Here is a 14,461-nt window from a genome sequence, read left to right as displayed (position 1 = left end):
ACATTATAAAACAAGATCTAGCAGCCACTCTGATGACCTATTATTTTGAGGTGGTAATGTGTGTGAATGATATTTTGAGATATCTGCAACAGTTGGAACGGGATAAGGAAAGGTCTACATTTTAACAGCCCCCCAGAGATTCAGATGTAGCTGGTCCAAGCAGATCCCCTGGGGAAACATCTCAAAGAAGAAATGCCATGTTGTTTGGGACTCCACCAATTTCCAGGACATGCCCATGACCTTGGAAAGGCCGATTCTGGCTACAGGGTTGGATCATGTCTACACGGGTGCCACCTGGGAGGAGGCCCCCACATGTTCTCCTCTGGGGCCTCAAAGGTTTGTCCTGAAGTATTTTAAGGGCCCCTCCTAGCACCTGGGCTGGAGCTCTGCTCAATTCCAGTGCTTCTCTTGAAGGAAAGGATTTGCTAAACAAATCTGCACTTCACCTAAGCAGGCAGTCCACAGGAGCAGCTCGTCACGTAAATTGTTTTTAAGAACAATGTGCTCTGTAAATTAAATGCTGTCGTTGCCGCTGAATATTGACTTTCGCATATGAATTGTTGGCACACAAATAGGTGCTGCTAATTATGAATAGGTTCCCTCCGTTCATTAAGTCAGCCCCATTGAATGTGTGTGCAGAAGCATGTTGATAAGCCATGTCGGCGACGGAAAGTAATAAAATTGCCTTCTTTTCTGATCTGACTGTAATTTAGACTGACTTGCTCTATGGTCTGAATCAATACAGCCTTGCCCTGTCTGTGTACATAGAGAGCTGTTCTTCATATTCAAAGGTTACTCTGCCCATACGGATTCCAGAAACCACTGTTGTTCCAGCAATGGCGGGATGGAGAGAGTTTGTTCCCAGCTGTCCCTGCTCTTCTTGAATCGGGCTGCTCGGGGTTGAGGGCAGAGCCCCTGACTATTGCCTTCTTAATAGCCAACAATAATAGATGTTGACCTAGGGATCTATGAAAAATCTACATGGGCTACTTCCAATGTAACCATTATTATCCACATAGATGTGGGAATGAAGGTAAGAAGGGGATAAATAACTTGTCTAAGATTAGCCACACCTGTGAGTTGTTGACTTGAAATTGAATCCAGTTCTCCAGGCAGAGCTTTCATCACTAGACATGACTCCCTGTCTCTGGGGGAAGCCTGGGCATTCCTAGGTGATATGGGTGAACTGTATCTGCCTCTATTATATCAGAACGTTAGTCAGACCTTTGTTCTTCCAGGTCTGAGGATCTAGTTTGCTCTGTACCAGGTATTATGAGTGCTGTCCTGAAAACTAAATTGGAGATGTGAAAATTCACAAAGGTTACCAAGTATTTCACCAGCAGGTAGATGACGGTAGACCCACCCCAACTTCCCCACCCCTCTCACCCTGCCCTTGCCTGCTGAGACTTCTCCCTGTATACGCCCTGCTTCTATCCTCAGGGCATGATATTAAAACCCCAAACTGCCTTCTTCAGTGGCAATGTATAGTGGTGATGTTATGGCTTGGGGCAAAAATACATCCACTATTTCCAGACCACCTACTGTGTGCCAACTGCTTTAAGCACATGAAAGGTATTATTATTCTCATTTTATAGATAAGAAAACTAAGACTTGGAAGGATAAATGTTTTGCCAAAAGCCACACAGCTCATAAGTGGCAGAGTCCCATTTCAAATCATCTTTTCTTTTTCTGCTTTATATGCTGGGTCCAGTTGAGTTCTGCATTCTAAGCACCTGACATATTGCCCTTAGCTTGGGAAATATCTGTTGAATGTCCAATGAATACACGAATGACCCACAGTGCACTAGTCTATGAAACAAAAGCTGAAGAAAATGCTACAGGGGAGGGGAACTCAATGAAATTCTTGTCAAATATTTTGTGTTCTATTGAATTGAATTTTGAACTCAGAGAGCTGGAACTGGAATCTCTGTATGTCAAATTATTTGAAAGTGAAAATGAAAGTAGCTCAGTCTTTGCGACCCCATGAACTGTAGTCCTTGGAATTCTCCAGGCCAGAACATTGGAGTGGGTAGCCTTTCCCTTCTCCAGGGGATCTTCCCAACCCAGGGATCGAACCCAGGTCTCCCACATTGCAGGCAGATTCTTTACCAGCTGAACTGAGCCACTCACATTATTTGAGTGAGAAGCTCAATCAGGAGATCACAAAGGTCCCCAAACTGACACAGGCTGGTGATTCTTAACCATGAGCCCTAGGAAATTAGCAAGACAGTACTTAGAGTCCAGTGGGCAGACCAGGCCTCCTTACCTGAACTGGATCAGTCCATCCCATCTCCAGGGAAAGCAGAGGCCCTGGCTGTGCTCATTTTTGAATTAACTTGACTCTACGTTTGGTCCCATCCATCCCATATTTGTGTCCTCCAAGACCTTGTTGCAGCTCTTCTGCCCAATGTTCCTTGCCTTGCCCCCAAGCTCCCAATTAACCTGCATTGGACAGCTATTAAGTAGAGTAATTGCTTTCTGTTCTTTAAAGGGGAAAAAAATGAGGGCTTCATTGAAAAATGCCTCTTTCTGTTTTCTTTTTACACTAAACTGTGAACTTGCTGTTCCCACTCAATGTGTTCCTTGAAACAGGACCATTAATTTACAACTGTGCATAAAAAGGGTTTCTGGGTTGTCTCTCCTCAGGGGGGAAAAAAAAGCCCTCATTGCTTGGACAAGGGGGCTCTCAAATGTAAATGGGGAAATGGGGTCTCTTCATAAGGCCCTGCTGCCTCTGGCCACTAGAATGCACCTGTGACCCTTTTCTATGGTAAAGTGTCACTGGCCTTAACCTTTCTGTGCCTCAATTTCCTCATCTATAAAATAGGGAATGAGTTGGCTTTGTTCAGTCGCTCAGTCATGTCCGACTCTGTAACCCCATGGACTGCAGCATGCAGGGCTTCCCAGTCCATCACCAACTCCCAGAACTTGCTCAAACTCATGCCCATCGAGTTGGTGGTGCCCAATCATCTCACCCTCTGTTGTCCCTTTCTCCTCCTGCCTTCAATCCTTCCAGCATCAGGGTCTTTTCCAATGAGTCAGTTCTTCGCATCAGGTGGCCAAAGTATTGGAATTTCAGCTTCGGCATCAGTCCTTCCAATGAATATCCAGGACTGATTTCCTTTAGGATTGACTAGTTTGATCTCCTTGCAGTCCAAGGGACTCTGAAGAGTCTTCTCCAACACCACAGTTCAAAACCATCAATTCTTCAGAAGCAAGGAATAAGCATCTTTTAATTTCATGACTGCAATCACCATTTGCAGTGATTTTGGAGCCCAAGAAAATTTTGGAGGCAAGTTAAACCACGGTTTATGATGCTGGAGAGTGCCTTGATTTCCTCATCTGTGCTGTGTGACCTAGGTCAAGTAACTTGATCACTCTGATCCCCAGTTTTACCATCTCTGAAAAGAGAGTGATGATACCTCCTAGCCCAGGGTTGTGGGAGGTTCTGAAAACATATCATAGAAAGTGGTAGCTGACTGTGGATGAACAGCAGGGAAGGAATTGAAGGTGCTGTCACAGTGCAGGTTTAGGCGAAAGGAACCCATGTTGGAATATGCAGTCCTTTGTCTCGGGGTGATCACAGTGGCCTGCAGGAAGACAGCTTAGAGGGAACTGCACTGATAACCTGAGTCTAGAAGGCAGAGCTGTTTCCCAAAGGGTAGCAAGGGAGATCGCAGGTAGTACAGAGAACACTTTCTATTTTTAATTGCCATGAATTTTTTATGGGTACTAGAAAAATATTGCTTTTCCTTTTATGACACTGATATAAACTTTCCTTTTTCAATGAATATATTGTGTGAAAGAAGGAGCCAATTTAAAGAAAAATGTTAAGTAAATAAATTTGACCTGCAGCACACAGATATGTGAGAATTCATGATGCTGATTCTCAAATGACTGACATTTGGGAAACCTGATTATAAGCGGATTCTCAAGTAGGTTCCTAGAACCAAACTCTAGCCACCCAAACTCAGTGTAGCTAGTGACAAGAGGGTTTGTTGCTTTGGGTTCATGAATGAAGCTGACGGGGAAGCAGCAGATAGCATATACATAGAGTGGGATTTGAAGTGGAGCTAGTGATTGTAGAATCCCCATGCCAATTTCATCTCCCATGACCAACCCTCATCAGAGACATCCTTTAGGCCTGTGATCCAGAGACTGGGCTGATGACAATGATGGCTGATGGTGATGTAGATAGTTATGATGATGAAGATGATAATGGTGGTCATGATGATGGAAAAAATGGTGCTAATGATGAAGATGACGACGGTGGTGACAATACAAAGTAAAAGATATATGCTGAATCCTTATTGTACATTTAGAACGTGCCCAACCCTATTTCAAGTGCTTTAAGTGATTTATATGATCGCCTCATTAGGTGCTGTTATTATCTCCATTTTCCAAATGAAGAAACCAATGCTGGGTACTCTCTACATGTTATCAGTTTAATCCACACAACAAGTTCACAAAGGACATAATTATCCCCAAATACAGAGACGTTAACTCACCCAAGATCATGCAGCTGGTCAGTGGCAGGTTGGAGACTCAGACTCAGAGTCTGACTCCAGAAAGCTTGTCCCTAACCACCAAACACACTGCTCCTCCAGGAACAGGGCAATGATTGAGTCATGTGTCTGCCCATTAAGCTCAATAGGGGAAGCAGATGAATGGGCATTTAAAGCATGTCTGAATTAAACACATAACATGTTAGACTTTATCATCAGACGTTGTAGGTACACAGAGTAAAGGGCAATTGATTCTGACTGGGGGCATCCTGGAGGGCTCCCTGGAAGAAGTGGCATTTGATCACAGCCTTGAAAGTCTTCAGTAGTTGAGAAGATGAAGGGGAGGTTCCTGTAAGGTGAGAAAACAGCAAGAGAAAAGGCAGGGAGCCTGGAAGTGCAAGGCAAACTGAATGATGCTCTGAGGACACAGTTAGTCCTTCCCAGGGTCTTCCCCAAGCCTTCCCAGGGTCTTGGGGACCTGGAGGGGTGACGTGTGACCCCAAAACATGGATCCTCTTGTCATCTCCACCCGATTTTGATATTTCTTATTTTGAGCTTTTTTATGAGCACTTTCAAGAAAGACAAAGGGAAAGATGAATGTACCCCAGACTGGCCCTAAATAGGAGGTACTAGAAAGTAAACACCACCTCGCTAAGCTTATTATTCTGATAACACCAAGAAGCACATTCCAAAATTCAAAATTCAGAAATAACAGAAAAGTTGGAAGGGAATACCCACAATCCCTCTAGGCAGAGAAATCCTTGGTCAACGTTTTGCTTTTTTCCCCCTGTTATTTACTCAGTGCATATTTTTAATAACATAATCCTGATCACTCTGTATGCAATTTTGAATTTCACCTTTTTTCCACTTACCATTTTAACACAAAGATATTTTTTTCATTTATTGCAGCTCTCTGTAAACATTTTTAGTAACTGCGTAAGTTTTATCACATACCAGAGTTTACTTAACCATGCTCTGATTTTCAAACATTTGTTTCTTTGTCAAATTTTGGACTCTGTAAATAAGGTTTTGGATAAAAATCCTTGTGCATGAAGATTTTGCTGCATTTTGGATTCCAACCTTGGGACAGAGTCCCAGAAATGGAATTACTGAATCAAAGGAAAGGAGCATTTGTTAACACCTTGGCTACACAATGCCAAATTGCCCCATCATGAACTTGAAGCTGGCCCAGGCTGCAGTGTTCTGTCTCTGTAAAAAGGACTTAGGTCAGTGTAGGGTGACAAGCACAGACATTAGAGTCAGACAGACCCAGGTTTAGAATCTTGTCTCTGCCTTGTGACCTTGAGCCTTGGTTTCCTTATCTGTTAAAACAGGATTTCTTAACCTGGGCATTATTGACTCTTGGGCAAAATTCTTTCTTATGGGGACTGATTTGAACATTGTAGGATGTTTAGCAACATCGCTAGCCTCTACCAACTAGGTACAGTAATAGTCCCCGGGATGTGACACAAGAAATGTCTCCCGATATTGCCAAATGTCCCCTGGGAGGCAAAATCACCCTGCTTGCGGAGCACTGCAGTAAAGCTAAAATAATGTAGTTCAGTTCAGTTGCTCAGTCGTGTCTGACTCTTTGCAACCCCATGGACTGCAGCACGCCAGGCCTCCCTGTCCATCACCAATTCCCAGAGTTTACTCAAACTCATGTCCATTGAGTCGGTGATGCCATCCAACCATCTCATCCTATATCATCTCCTTCTCATCCCGCCTTCAATCTTTCCCAGCATCAGGGTCTTTTCAAATGAGTCCATTCTTCGCATCAGGTGGCCAAAATATTGGAGTTTCAGCTTCAATATCAGTCCTTCCAGTGAATATTCGCCGATTTCCTTTAGGATGGACTGATTGGATCTCCTTGTTGTCCAAGGGACTCTCAAGAGTCTTCTCCAACACCACAATTCAAAAGCATCAATTCTTCAGCACTCAGCTTTCTTTATAGTCCAACTCTCACATCCATACATGACTACTGGAAAAACCATAGCTTTGACTAGGTGGACCTTTGTTGGCAAAGTAATGCCTCTGGCTTTTTAATATGTTGTCTATATTGGCCATAGCTTTTCTTCCAAGGAGCAAGCGTCTTTTAATTTCATGCCTGCAGTCACCATCTGCAGTGATTTTGGAGCCCCCCAAAATTAAGTCTGTCACTGTTTCCACTGTTTCCCCATCTATTTGCCATGAAGTGATGGGACCAGATGCCATGATCTTAGTTTTCTGAATGTTGAGTTTTAAGCCAACTTTTTCACTCTCCTCTTTCACTTTTATCAAGAAGCTCTTTAGTTCTTCTTCACTTTCTGCTATAAGGGTGGTGTCATCTGCATATCTGAGGTTATTTATATTTCTCCCAGCAATCTTGATTCTAGCTTGTGCTTCCTCCAGTCCAACATTTCTCATGATGTACTCTGAATATAAGTTAAATAAGCAGGGTGACAATATACAGCCTTGACATACTCCTTTCCCTGTTTGGAACCAGTCTGTTGTTCCATGTCCAGTTCTAACTATTGCTTCTTGACCTGCATACAGATTTCTCAGGAGGCAGGTCAGGTGGTCTGGTATTCCCATCTCTTGAAGAATTTTCCACAGTTTGTTGTGATCCACACAGTCAAAGGCTTTGGCATAGTCAATAAAACAGAAGTAGATGTTTTTCTTGAACACTGTTGCTTTTTTGATGATCCAACAGATGTTGGCAATTTGATCTCTGGTTCCTCTGCCTTTTCTAAATCCAGCTTAAACATCTGGAAGTTCACGGTTCACGTACTGTTGAAGCCTGGCTTGGAGAATTTTGAGCATTACTTTGCTAGTGTGTGAGATGAATGCAATTGTGCAGTAGTTTGAGCATTCTTTGGCATTGCCTTTCTTTGGGATTGGAATGAAAGCTGACCTTTTCCAGTCCTGTGGCCACTGCTGAGTTTTCCAAATTTGCTGGCATATTGAGTGCAGCACTTTCACAGCATCATCTTTTAGGATTTGAAATAGCTCAACTGGAATTCCATCACCTCCGCTAGCTTTGTTCTTAGTGATGCTTCCTAAGGCCCGCTTGACTTTACATTCCAGGATGTCTGGCTCTAGGTGAGTGATGACACCCAAATAACCATGGTTATTTGGGTCGTGAAAATCTTTTTTGTATAGTTCTTCTGTGTATTCTTGCCACCTCTTCTTAATATCTTCTGCTTCTGTTAGGTCCATACCATTTCTGTCCTTTATTGAGCCCATCTTTGCATGAAATGTTCCCTTGGTATCTCTAATTTTCTTGAAGAGATCTCTAGTCTTTCCCATTCTGTTGTTTTCCTCTATTTCTTTGCATTGATCACTGAGGAAGGCTTTCTTATTTCTCCTGGCTATTCTTTGGAACTCTGCATTCAAATGAGAATATCTTTCCTTTTCTCCTTTGCTTTTCACTTCTCTTCGTTTCACAGCTATTTGTAAGGCCTCCTCAGACAACCATTTTACCTTTTTGCATTTCTTTTTCTTGGGGATGGTCTTGATCACTGCCTTCTGTACAGTGTCACCAATCTCCGTCCACAGTTCTTCAGGCACTCTGTCTATCAGATCTATTCCCTTAAATCTGTTTGTCACTTCCATTGTATAATTGTAAGGGATTTGATTTAGCTCATACCTGAATGGTCTAGTACCCTATAGAACCTTGTGAGTACTAGAGACAATGCATGTGAGGTGCTTTTTCACAGTGCCTGGCAGAGAGTAGATGCTCAATGAACAACAACTGGGCTGTTGTTCACATAGAGTCATGGGACTCCACATTTTCCATTTACAGGTCCCCTTAAGATCTTCCCCGCCCACCTACCCCTAAAAGTGAATTTCCTTCTCTGATTCTTTTTTTAGTTTCTTGCATATATTCTCCTGCTGTGGGAAATGGAGAGAAGGAGGGTCAGACTCTAGGTTAAGGCTTAGCAGACGGCAGAGAAGAGTAGGGAAGTTTAACCCCTCACTACTGTCTGTTTAACCCCTGCATTACTGTCCAGATATTAAGCTTAGTGGATTGTACTCTGGTTAGGTCGTCTTGATGACACCTGAGGACTTTGGCAACATGGAAGTGTTCTTTGCTTTGACAATCAGAGTAAATAGTGACCACTTGGACTTTTGTCTCAAGAAGGACTTTAAAGCTGCATCTCCACTCAGTGGATAAGAGTTCTGTGATTGATTAAGCATGTCTGTCATGGACATGGAAGAGAAAGGGGAGTATTTGCCGTTTTCACCCTCAGCTGAGACCTTATCGCCATAGTCCGGCTCCCACAAAGGGGATGAAAAGTCCTCTTATCAATCTTCTTTTGAGGAAGTAGCCCCTCCCTCAGACAAGAAACGGGAACCTAGAAGGCAGGCCTTGGGCCTTTAGAGAAGAAACTCCTGCCTTTCACTGAGCCTCACTTCCCTAAGTTTGGATTTTAGGTACAAGTGTCTTGTGAAAAGGTACAGCTGGATGGCAGAGAACTGATGGGCTCTGCAGGCCTGGTTTCAGCTGGGTAATGAGGGGTGGGGAATGGGGGAGACAGTCCGTGACCCCCACAAGGAGCTAGGCTGGAGAGGGAGGGTTAAATTCTAGGAGTTAATGTTTCAGTCATGAGTCTGAAGACAGAAAGCCTTCTTATCCAAGGGCCTCTGTCTTGTCTCCTCTATTTTTTCCCTTCAACTGATTGGATGAGGCCCACCCACATTCTGGAGGGTAATCTGCTTTACTCATAATATACTGATATAAATATTAATTGCATGTAAAAAAATAGCTTCACAAATAAGTCAGAAAGAGAAAAACAAATGTAGTTATATTAATGCATATATATGGACTCTAGAAAAAGGATATTAATGAACCTATTTGCAGGGGAGAAATGGAGATGCACATGTAGAGAATGGACTTGTAGGCACAGTTTGGGAAGGAGAGAGTGGGATGAATGGAGAAAGTAGCATCAACATTCATACACTATCAAGTGAAGATGAATAGCTGGTGAGAATTTGCTATGTAGCCCAAGAGAGACCAGTCTGGCTCTCTATGATGACCTGGAGGGACAGGATGCAGGGAGAGGAGGGAGGGCTGGGAGGGAAGGAATATATGTATAATTACAGCTGGTTTGCATTGCCGTATGGCAGAAACCAACACAACATCTAAAAATTTTTTAACATATATTTAAATAAGTTTAAAAAACTAAAAAAAAAAAAAAAAATAGCATCACAGCAACATTTAGACTAGTGTTTGACCAGATAGCTGGGCACCATAGCCTAGCCCAGCTGACACACAAAATCCACCATCACAAATGTCTTCAAGGAACATCTCCCCAAGTGTGCAACACCTCCCACTGTGGAAGAGATGATTTCTAGAGGGACAGGGGCAGTGTCTTAGATAACACTGGTCATGGGAGTGACGTTTTTCAATTCTATTTTCATTCTAATTGCTTTCAGAGGAAAGGCTCCACTTGATATGAGCCCCTAACAACTCTCTCACTTGCTCTTTGTAACAAAAGAAAGTAGGACCAGAATTCAGGTATAAATTAATTACACTCTTTTTATTGAATTAACTTTCACAATGACCTGGGGGATTGTGACCCCCAGGGATACTGATTTCCCATTTATGGCAGTGACATAATGTTTCTTTTTCAGATATATGTATTCAAAAAACAAAACGAGTCCATCAAAGATTAAGTAAATAATGATACAGGTGGCGCTTGGATACAACTACATTCCTGAAGGTTGCTTACAAGCAACCCACGTTTGAGAAACACAATCTTAGTCAAGCAAAGTCAGAACTTCAGGCCCAGCCAGTCTCCCATAAGAAGATATTCTCTCCACAGCCAACCTGGGAGCATGCAGGTTTGGTTGACGAAGGAGAAAGCTAGTTTTCTTCTAAGAAAGCATGAGAAAGGCCAGAGTGTTCTCAGAGTTTGCCAGTGCTGAGAAAAGTAAAACGTGCCCCTCAAGGAACATGGTTAAGTGCATAGATTCTGGAGCCAGAGTGCTGGGGTTCAAATCCTCCTTCTGCTGTTCATAGCTCTGCCCTGCGGAGAAGTTATTTCACCTCTTTGGGCCTCTGTGTCCTCATCTGTAAAATGGGTTTATAAAGGTGCCTACTTTATAGGGCGTTATGAGAACTCAATGAACTAAAGTGCTCTAACTGTGCTGTCACATAATAGGTGTCATTTCGGACTGAGTTGCTATCATTGGGAATGACGGACAAAGAGAATACTGTATCACAGCGTCCTGAGTGACAAAGGAAGTAGAGTGTGGCATCTGACACAGGGGAGTGGGGGAAATTCCCAAACGGTGTCCTGGAATATAATATATAAGCTGACACCTGGATGATCAGCAGGAGTTAGCCTGGAAAAGAGGAGAGAGAGAATGTTCTAGATAGAGGGAATAACAGTTTATGCCCAGGCTCAGAGCAAAGAAACAGTATAGTCCATTCTGGTGCTTGCAAGAGAGGCAGTACTGGTTACGGCAGAGGATGTGACAGAGGGTGTGTCCCAGATGCAGAAGGCTGGAAGTAGACACGTACAAAGGGCTTTCTGTGCCTTGTTAGAAATTGTGGGTTCCAGAGGGCAGGACTGGGGTTATCGTAGCAGCCCACCATGCTTGAAGCAGCACCCCAAACCTGATAAGCCATTGACAGGTGTGTGGTGAATGAACAAACACTTCCCACGCTGCCTGATGAGACCACTTCCATTGAATGAGGGAATCTCGAGATGAGCATCTCTGCATCTCTTCTCTGTGAGTCTTGGCTGCCTGAAGGATCTGAAATCTTACTTCTGTCCACAGGTGACCTGGTGTCCCGAGCAATGCATCACCTGCAGCCCCTCAATGCCAAGCACCATGGCAATGGCACCCCCCTGCACCACAAGCAGGGGGCGCTCTACTGGGAGCCCGAGGCCCTGTATACCCTTTGCTATTTCATGCACTGCCCGCAGATGGAATGGGAAAATCCCAACGTGGAGCCCTCCAAAGTCAACCTCCAGGTGGAAAGGTAAGACATGTGTTGGCTTTGGATGGCCAGACAGAGAAGCTCCCTTCGGGCCGACACCACTTTGTGGTGGGTGGGTATTGCCTCTGAGGAGGTGCAAGGGTGGGGCTGTGGGTGCAAGGGGCCAGAGCTGCCCAGTTTCCAGAAACTCACTGGAGGTTGGATCTTGTGCCCTGAGGAGTATCTGAGACCTAGGTGCGTGCTAAGTCGCTTCAGTCGTGTCTAACTCCTTGCGACCCCATGGACTGTAGCCCACCAGGCTGCTCTGTCCATGGGGATTCTCCAGGCAAAAATACTAGAGTGGATTGCCATGCCCTCCTCCAGGGGATCTTCCTGACCCAGGGATTGAACCAACATCTCTTATGTCTCCTGCAATGTTAGGCGGGTTCTTTACCACTAGCGCCACCTGGGAAGCCCTGAGACCTGAGTGGGATCTTTGAAATGGGTTTGCATAGGGCTGGTCCAATTGGGGATAAAAGTGGCCTGGGTCAGAAGAGTGGGTCTTCAAATTCCGGAGAGATAAGGATTTCTGCAGGGCCAGGGGGCTTCCTTGTGAAGGCAGCTTTGGGGGATGCCAGCCCTATGGGTGGGAGATGTCTGTCTTCATTTCATCCTGGCTGTCCTGGGGACTTGAGAGGGAGACTGTAACACCTGCTCAGCCAGGAGTGGGCTTCTCGGGTGCGGAGGAGGCAGTATAGCAAGTCCCATGAGGCAGAATCCTCCTGGCAGAGAAGGAGGGGAGGGCTTCCTGGAAGAGGAAGCTCCCTCTGATCCAGCTTCTGCTGCTCCTCAGCACCATCCGTCCACTCCCCTGTGCCTCAACCTCCCCGTCCATAAACCAGCAGCAACACCAAGTGGTTTCCAGGTTCCCTTCTGCCTGGAAAACCCCAGGATTTTCTGAGGATGGTTTCACCCTGTCAGAGGCAAGGCATCCAAAATGCCATCAGTCCAGAAGGCTGCCTGGACGCATCCCCTCTTCCCACGCGGACAGGTCCAAAAAGCTCATCTCCCCTACGCGTGGGTGCTCAGTCGCTTCTTTCATGTCTGACTCTTTGCGACGCCATGGACTGTGGCCCACCAGGCTCCTCTGTCCATGGGATTCTTCAGGCAAGAATACTAAAGAGAGTTGCCCTCCTCCAATGATCTTCCCAACCAGGGGATGTCTGCGTCTCCTGCATTGTAGGCGGATTCTTTACCCACTGGGCCACCCAGGAAGCCCCGCATCTCCCCCAGCATCTCACAAATCAGGCCCATCCTCCAATGTACACAGGCTTCTTCACTGTAACCACTACAGTAGTGACCCTGTTTATTGAGTGGTTAAAAGAGCTGGCTCTGTGATCCAGACTTGTAGGTTCGAATCCAGGCTCTTCCAATTAAAAGCCAGAGTATCTTGGAAAAGTACCTTTAACCTCCCTGTGCCTCAGTTTCTTCATCTATACCATCTATAAAATAAGAATAAATCCTTCATAGGGCTATTTGAAGACTGAATGCATTGAACAGTGCCCAGCATGTAGTAAATGCTTCATAAACATTCCCTTTTATAAATGTTGGAGATCTTACCACACATAGCTGAACAGCTCCCAGTTTGGGCTCAATGCACTTTTTCTCTGTTAAATGATTCCAAGTGGTTTGAAATGTTCATTGGATGCTCTGATTCTGCCAGAATGGATTGGATTTAATTGGGCTCCTAAACCAAGTCACTTGGCTTTCAGTTAAAGAAGAGGAGAGAGCATGGGTGAGACAGAAATTGCCTCTTTTTTTTTTTTTTTTTTTAAGAATCCCAAGTTAAAAAAAAAAAAAGAATCCCAAGTTAGCATCAATATTTCAAGCCAGTCTGGAATTAACTTAATCAGGGGATTAGCCACGTCTGCCAGTATCCAGGCCAAATCAGTGGTTCCCTGTGTATATTTTCATGTGCCAAACATACCCAAAGTGGAGAGGTGGCAACATGGTCCCCAGGCAGAAAACAGCCTCAGTCAGACACACCGAGGCTTTGTGTTCTGAGTATGAATCATGATGGCTGGGAGGGTGGAAGCCGTTGGTCTCAGCTTTGGGGTATCTAGTCTTCAGCCCCACCCCAAAAGCCTATAGAATGGGGTAGTTCCTCTGATTCATCTCCTCCCCACACTCTTCAATTCCTGCCTCTATGTAGATGACCCCCTCGTATCTCCAGTTAGACATCACCACCTCTGAGCGCCAGAACCTTATGCAACTCAGCCTTCCAGTTTCACTGCCAAGCCTCACACTGGCAGGCTGGATCTTCTCGGGACACCTTATCCTTTTCTGCCCAACACAGCGTGTGTGTGTGTGTGTGTGTGTGTGTGTGTGTGTGTGTGTGTGTGTGTGTGTGTGTGTGTGTGTGTGTGTGTGTGTGTGTGTGTGTGTGTGTGTATGTGTGTGTGTGTGTGTGTGTGTGTGTTTATAGCCTGTGAGCTTTGTGAGGACACAGAACACATCTGTTTTGGTTGTCACTCCGTACCTAATGCCAAAGTCAACCTCTGGTATATATCACAAAGTCAATAATTAGGTGTAGGATGAAAGAATGGACAAATCCATTGATCCAGCTGCCTATGGAACATTTCTGTCAGGAGTGTTCACCACCACCTTAAAACTAAGGCCAACATCTTTCCCCTCAAACCGACTGTTCCTCCTTCCTCCCCAGTCTCCAAGAATGGCATCACCATCAACCTGGTCAAACCAATCAGAAAACTGGGGCTCACCCCACACTCCTTCCTTTCCTCCCCTCCTTCCTATAGCCAGCTAGTCAGCAGGTCTTCCTGAGGCTTTATCTGTGCCATCTCCAGTTCCTCTAATCCAGGGGTCCCCAACCCTGCCCCCACTCCCACATTCATGGCCTGTTAGGAACTGGGTTGTGCAGCAAGAGGTGAGCGGTGGAGAAGCGAACAAAGTTTCACCTGTGTTTACTCCAATGCCCATCCTCATTGCCCACGTTACTGCCTGAGCCCCACCTCTGGTCACGTGAGCA

The 14,461-nt window shown here is 44.9% G+C and overlaps 1 protein-coding gene across 3 annotated transcripts in view; it reads left to right on the top strand.

Annotated features, from left to right (window-relative positions):
• BTBD11 (BTB domain containing 11) overlaps positions 1–14,461 on the top strand; it is a 316,336-nt gene that overhangs the window by 190,022 nt on the left and 111,853 nt on the right. For all 3 annotated transcript variants that reach the window (XM_043881244.1, XM_043881243.1, XM_043881245.1), the window contains exon 3: positions 11,274–11,478. In XM_043881244.1, coding sequence (XP_043737179.1) covers positions 11,274–11,478 — 205 coding nt within the window. The remainder of the gene's footprint in view (positions 1–11,273; positions 11,479–14,461) is intronic.

This window comes from Cervus elaphus, chromosome 22, assembly GCF_910594005.1.
Source record: "Cervus elaphus chromosome 22, mCerEla1.1, whole genome shotgun sequence".
Classification (NCBI taxonomy): domain Eukaryota; kingdom Metazoa; phylum Chordata; class Mammalia; order Artiodactyla; family Cervidae; genus Cervus; species Cervus elaphus.
Note: the sequence above shows the minus strand (reverse complement) of the source record. Positions and strands in the feature narration are given on the sequence as shown.